This window comes from Sinocyclocheilus grahami, unplaced genomic scaffold, assembly GCF_001515645.1.
Source record: "Sinocyclocheilus grahami isolate Dianchi unplaced genomic scaffold, SAMN03320097.WGS_v1.1 scaffold576.1, whole genome shotgun sequence".
Taxonomy (NCBI): domain Eukaryota; kingdom Metazoa; phylum Chordata; class Actinopteri; order Cypriniformes; family Cyprinidae; genus Sinocyclocheilus; species Sinocyclocheilus grahami.
In genome coordinates this window covers 1,180,043-1,186,539 of record NW_015505755.1, presented here as the reverse complement: position 1 = coordinate 1,186,539, position 6,497 = coordinate 1,180,043, and the positions used below count along the sequence as shown (strand labels likewise).

Sequence of the window (6,497 nt, the reverse complement as noted above, 5' to 3'; positions counted from 1 at the left end):
TGACCCACGAGAACTGGTAGGAGTATAGGTTTCTAAATCAATTTAAAACCACCTATTCACGATATTAAACTTAATAGTATATATTTAAAAAGGTTACATATTAATACGCGCAAAAATATTTTGCGCACCCATTGCGCGCGCGTCTGTGAGAGAATGACTGTGCGTGTGAAACTAGTCACTGGAAAGTGCGCTGCAGCTCTGATGAGCGAGCAGCGTGGGTAGACATTTCTTTAAGAGTTAGCCGGCTCTTGGTTAATGGAATGTAAGTCCTGCGTCTCCCTCCAGTGGATGTCCTGTGTTATTGCTTGTTTATCACCAAAAAGAGTGAGAAGGTACAGGAAAGACAGAAAGATTTTTAAAAAGTTGCTTCAGTCATACCAGTAAGAGGTTCAGAACTCTTAACCGCAGAGCTTTCATTAGATTAACTTTTCTTACTCACACTAATTTTCCAGTGTGTGTGTGTGTGTGTACCTGTTTTTCTATCGTGGTGGGGACTTAAACCTGACTACACACAGACTCATGGGGACTCGTGTCACGGTGGGGACCTAAATTTCCCCACGGGTAAACAAGCTTATAAATCACACAGAATGAAGTTTTTTGAAAATCTAAAAATGCAGAAAGTTTCCTGTAAGGGGTAGGTTTAGGGGTAGGGTTGGTGTAGGACAATAGAATATACGGTCTGTACAGTAGAAAAACCATTACGCCTATGGAGAGTCCCCACAAGGCTAGCAAGCCAGACATGTGTGTGTGTGTGTGTGTGTGTGTGTGAGAGAGAGAGAGAGAGAGAGAGAGAGAGAGAGAGAGAGAGCAAGCTTGGGGAAAAAATAGCTGAAAACAGCAAAATCTCCTTTTGGGGATGTTCTTAAAAAGAAAAGTAGTTCACAGCCTGAGAATGTTGAAGTGGATCTAGTAAATCATTGTGCAGGTTTGGGTTAACCTATAATTTGCTTTATTTGAAAAAAAAAAAAAGTCTATTGTAGGCCTCCTTTCAGACAGGCAAACATACAGTATCAAAAAGGGAAAAGGTTGTTTTATTTATTTTGCAAATAAATGTAACAAAAAAATACTAGCAAAGCTAATTACATTTTGGCTACATTTAATAATGGGTTAAATGAAAATATAAAACTATGAAAAATGTCAAATGTAGTAGTATTTTTTTCAGAATGCAGTGTGCCCTTTTTAAAACATGGCTGATGTGATGTGATGCTTTAGTGGTTGTTCTTGACCGGGTTTGTTAAATGTTGTCAGATAGTCTCATACTACAGTGTCTATGTAACAGCCCTGCCAGGTTGGATGTTGAACCCCCTGCCATTTCCGTCTGCATTCTCTGTCCTTGAAGGGAGTATCCATTTGACTCAACTTGATCTGATAAGCATACATGGGAAAGACATGTTTCAAAAATACAATTATCAACCAAGTGCAACATATCATTTAGTCAACATTCAAAGACCTGAAGTCAAAGTTTAAGTCAATCCATAAGTAACTAAATATTTGTTGCCAAATGATACTGTCAAAAAAAATGTAATCACTATAATCACTGTATGTTATTATTGAAATAATATAATATATAATGACACAGCATTGCTAACCAACATTATAATGAGAGGCTATGATTACTACAGTAATTGGCATATTTAAACATTTATATTAGTCACAGTCTTATATCTGCATGATTTTTCATGAGGCATCAATCAAATGGATAACTTTTCTAATACTCTGTAATACATTGTATTAAATTATAGAAATATACTCTATTGAATGACCCTTTTTCTAAATGTAAATATAATTATTTACCCGCAGAATGAAAACGATGCAAGTCGTTAACAGCCCATATATGGCCATGGCTCCAAGCACCACCCAAAAAACCAGGTGGTTGACATCTTGACAGACAGAATGCTGTTTAACTCGTCTCTCTGTTCAAACACATGTTGGGTTTCCATGTTTTAGGGGGGCATTTCATAGATGTAATGGTTATTATATGGTACAATAACATACCTACCGCTCACACAAAATTTTCTGCATTTTTAGATTAAAAAAATAAAAATGTACTCTGTATGAATCAAAAGCTTGTTTCCTCAGGGGGACCAAAAATATGTTACCACAAGGACAAGGATTTTGAATATTGTCATCTTTGTGGGGATATTTTTGTCCCCATAACGTAGGGCATACCTGAACCACACACACACACATAGACATACACACATACATTGGGTTTCCGTGTTTTATAGGGACTTTCCATAGACATAATTATGTTTATACTGTACAAACGATATGTTCTATCCAATAACCCTGAACACAACCCTCACAGAAAACTTTCTGCATTTTTACATTAAAAAACAAAAACTTTCATACTAAATCATTTAGTAAGATTTATATTTAACTGTTTTTTTCTCTTGGACACCAAAAAAATGTCACAAGATCAAAAATTTGGGGTATTGCTATACTTGTGGGGAAATTTAGACATTTTGTCCCCACAAAATAGGGAATACCGGAACCACACACACACACACACCCCCCGAGAAAAGGAGTGACACAAAATGTGACTTTTAACTGTACATTAACCAGAGCACAAATAATGAAGTTTGTATTACAAAACAGTTGCTAATCATATTGCCAGTTGCTTTAATTCTCTACATAATGCTGTTGACAATGACAATGTCTGTTGTTCTGTAACAACCATAGTAAACATACCTTCAACAAACACAATGGTTTGTGGTTTGTGCTCCACTTGCTGAAATGGAGGAGGAAAGATTCTCTCGGCCTCGCAGGTGTACAGAGCTGTAGTATTTATTGTTACACCATCCAGGATAAAACTGGTACCGTTATCCGCAACATTAACTGTGAAATCCATCCTCGGGCTGTTGTCATTTTTGCTGATGATTGTATTATTAACGCTGATAAAAAAGATCTCTTCTGAGCCTTTATATAATCTGAAGACCATTTCTGGTGCACTGAGTACGGGGCAGGGTACAGTAACACTGCTATTCAATGCCACATGATGAACTGGTGGTAGATTACCTGCAGTGTAGAGGAGACAAACCAACAATAACATCTTAGAACTGCTTAATACACAGTTTGTAAGCTTTAAATTTTAAAATCTAAAATCTGTGATTGGTACAATATATACTTATATAAAAAATTTTACTTCGTCTGTGGTTTTTGCAGAAGTGGTTATGCAACCCACAAATCACCAGTCACCCACGTTATTAACAAACGATGGCTTCTGTTCTCAAGATCACTTTAAGCTACCATAGTATATGCACTTTTTAATTTTTTTATTATGGATTAGAACAGTAAATTATGTTTGTTGTCTTTTCAATTCCTAGTGGTCGGAGTAACTTTATGTTAAAAAGGCACTTTCCAATATACCAAACTCTTGAGAATAAAAATAAAAAAACAAGCTGAAAAAAGGTTAAATGCCCGAATAACAAAACTGAAGAACAGTTTTGACTGGTTTCTTAATTTCACAAATATTAACCTTTGCCTGTAAGAGTGGAGAAATGTTGTCAGAGACAAAGGTTCTTAGAACAAATTGCTATGAACTTCACTTTGTAGGAAAAAAGGAAAGACTGAATCATCTTTTTGCAGAATGATTAACTCCCTCGTCATTTCATTTTCTCCTGTCAGAATGTCAGTGCCAAACATGTCAGCTTGTTGCAGAATGTAATATTTTTTGCAAAAGGCCACTGTTCATGTACTTTATTGTATTTGCAGCCTCGCAAATTAGATGTTTGTGGTAAAGTTGGTTTTAAATGTGTCTGCCTGCACAATATTTCAGTTAACAAACCTCATTCAGTCGGTTAGACTGTATTTTGATTTTGATTTATACACTGCCACCAAGATGTAAAATTTCTTGAATTCTTTTGCCACTTGTATGCATCTACACATAAATATTTTTATTATTAGTTTTTTTATATATATATATATATATATATTTTTTTTTTTTTATTATTATTATTTTTTTCTCGTATATATGATTATGTATTTATATTTGACAACCATAAGGGCATTTCCCACATTCCTGTCATCCCACATACTTTTTGCTTGGATGTAAACAAATAAAAGGTCCTATGGTATCTTGTAATTTTGACTTTATGTTTCATAATTTCAACGTAATACACATTTTGACTTTATTTCTCCAAATTGAGATTTAATATCAGAATTAAGAATTACTACTTTAGTTTGTTGTAATTCCAACCTCATAAAATGTGATTTTGCCAAACGGCTGATAAAACAGACAGCTGAAGGTATCTTGATTCTCACACAAACATAAACAATGTATTTCACTTTTATAATTGTAGTGCCTTGTTTTGGGTTGTCAGGCCACTGCAGGTCTCTCGACTTGAAGCCCCAATTAAAAATTGGTCCCACTGCTCAAGGCCTTGTTCTGTCCCATCCTAAATAAGGCTTTTGTCAAATAAGCCAAGACATGCTTCATGAGCTATCAGCGAATCAGTTAAAATTATTTAATATGACTGAATCAGCCTTAACACATTAGGTTACAAAAACAAATATAATTACCCACTGTAATGAATGTTTAAAGTAAATCACAAAAAAAGAAGATCTTACCTTTGCACATGCTCTGTGTTTCAGATAGGCTGCTATGGAAGAGACAGAGACTTAAGAGGGTCACAGATGCCCTAAAAATCTCCATCTGTTGCATTTCAACAGAGTTACCTTTCGTTTTGCCACTGTTTTGCAAGTATGGCGTTCTTGTATGGCAAATTCAACCTTTAGTGTAACAGAAGAACACATCACGAGCCAAACAGGAAGTTTCCATTCTCTCCTTGCACCCTTTGTGGTTGATGTTATTTGCATGTTTCATATAGTGTGTCGGTTACAGATTCTCATGGCATCATACAGTAGCTGGTGTTTCCTCACTGAGGGGAGGTAGTAAAGGAGACCCCTGTAGGGATTTTCTACCAAATGGTCTGTTTGAAGAGTTGACAAGGGCAGGGGGTTATGTAGGGTTAAAGTGGGTTTGTACTTGAGAGTAACAGATGCAGAAAATGAAAGAGAGAGAGGAAGGCTGAAAAAGAAAGAGGACTCTTCAAAGTTAAAATGACAGAAACCCTTGATCGGAAAAGACCTGCATGCATTTGTTTAATAAAGTGCATTAAAGGCATTTTCTGGCAGTCACTGACTCCCTCAAACACATGTGATGGACAGGAAAATGCTTTTAAGTTGATTTATTGTAAGTCTTCATGTTTCCTGTTTTTAATCTAAAACTGGGTGCACGTCAGAGCCAGTGCTTTGTGATCTCTATGGCAACCAATTCACCGAACACTGAAACCATCCCCAACCCACGATGCTGATGATGTTCTCTGTTCGTTCTGCTTTTTCCTTAATGGAAAGAAAGATTCTGATTAATCGAGTTTCTTCTTATATTATTCATGAGATGAAAACACATGCAAATAATGAGGTTTTGTGGTTGTCTTTATATTTAGACCTAAAACTGGAACTGGTTTCAGACCCCTACATGCCTAGCAGCACCCCCTTAAACATACTTCCTGCATGAACCACACAAACGTGACAACATGTTTACAGAGCCTCCCATTCATGAAAGTGTGTGCTGGATTTTTTTTCCCTCATTTTGTCTCTCATAGTTGAGGTATACCTATGATGAAAATTACAGGCCTCTCTCATCTTTTTAAGTGGGAGAACTTGCACAATTGGTGGCTGACTAAATACTTTTTTGCCCCACTGTATATATATATATATATATATATATAACCCCCCCTAATGTAGGCTTTACATTATTACCACCTTCCTAATATTGTGTTGGTCCCCCTTTTGCTGCCAAAACAGCCTTGACCCACGGAGGCATGGACTCCACTAGACCCCTGAAGGTGTGCTGTGGTTTTTGGCACCAAGATGTTAGCAGCAGATTTTTTAAAGTCCTGTAAGTTGCGAGGTGGGGGCTCCATGGATCGCATTGGTTTGTTCAGCACATCCCACAGATTCTCGATTGGATTGAGATCTGGGAAATTTGGAGTCAACACCTCAAACTTGTTGTTGTGCTCCTCAAACCATTCCTGAATCATTTTTGCTTTATGGCAGGGGGCATTATCCTGCTGAAAGAGGCCACAGCCACCAGGGAATACCGTTTCCATGAAAAGGTGTACATGGTCTGTAACAACGCTTAGGGATGTGGTACGTGTCAAAGAAACATCCACATGGATGGCAGGACCCAAGGTTTCCCAGCAGAACATTGCCCAAAGCATCACACTGCCTCCGCCGGCTTGCCTTCTTCCCATAGTGCATCCTGGTGCCATGTAGGTAAGTGACGCACACGGCCATCCACGTGATGTAAGGCAAGGCAAGGCAAGTTTATTTATATAGCACATTTCATACACAATGGTAATTCAAAGTGCTTTACATAAAAGAAATGTATAATCACAAAATAAAATAATCACAACAATAAAACAAGGCATTTAAAACTTTGAAAATGATTTAAAAATTGATTTAAGAGGTTTAAAATGAATTTAAAACAGTTA

The 6,497-nt window shown here is 36.8% G+C and overlaps 1 protein-coding gene across 2 annotated transcripts; it reads right to left on the bottom strand.

The window, feature by feature from the left end:
• Nucleotides 1-969: 969 nt before the first annotated feature.
• Nucleotides 970-4,701, bottom strand: LOC107556699 (uncharacterized). 2 transcript variants are annotated; one of them, XM_016239868.1, is made up of 4 exons: nucleotides 4,570-4,701; nucleotides 2,692-3,018; nucleotides 1,795-1,913; nucleotides 970-1,365 (listed from the first exon to the last, which is right to left on the bottom strand). In XM_016239868.1, exons 1-4 carry the CDS (start codon nucleotides 4,661-4,663, stop codon nucleotides 1,255-1,257), a joined length of 651 nt encoding a protein of 216 aa, XP_016095354.1. In that variant the 5' UTR covers nucleotides 4,664-4,701; the 3' UTR covers nucleotides 970-1,254. The 2 variants fall into 2 exon arrangements, with proteins under 2 accessions (XP_016095354.1, XP_016095356.1); XM_016239870.1 differs by lacking the exon at nucleotides 1,795-1,913.
• Nucleotides 4,702-6,497: the final 1,796 nt, after the last annotated feature.

Excerpts from the sequence above, each read along its gene's own strand:
- LOC107556699 (XM_016239868.1), bottom strand. The coding sequence starts at position 4,663 with ATGCAACAGATGGAGATTTTTAGGGCATCTGTGACCCTCTTAAGTCTC. Across the intron at positions 1,914-2,691 it reads AACCATTGTGTTTGTTGAAG|AGAGACGAGTTAAACAGCAT; the intron begins GTATGTTTACTA and ends GTGTTTGAACAG. Across the intron at positions 1,366-1,794 it reads GCATCGTTTTCATTCTGCGG|ATCAAGTTGAGTCAAATGGA; the intron begins GTAAATAATTAT and ends TATGCTTATCAG.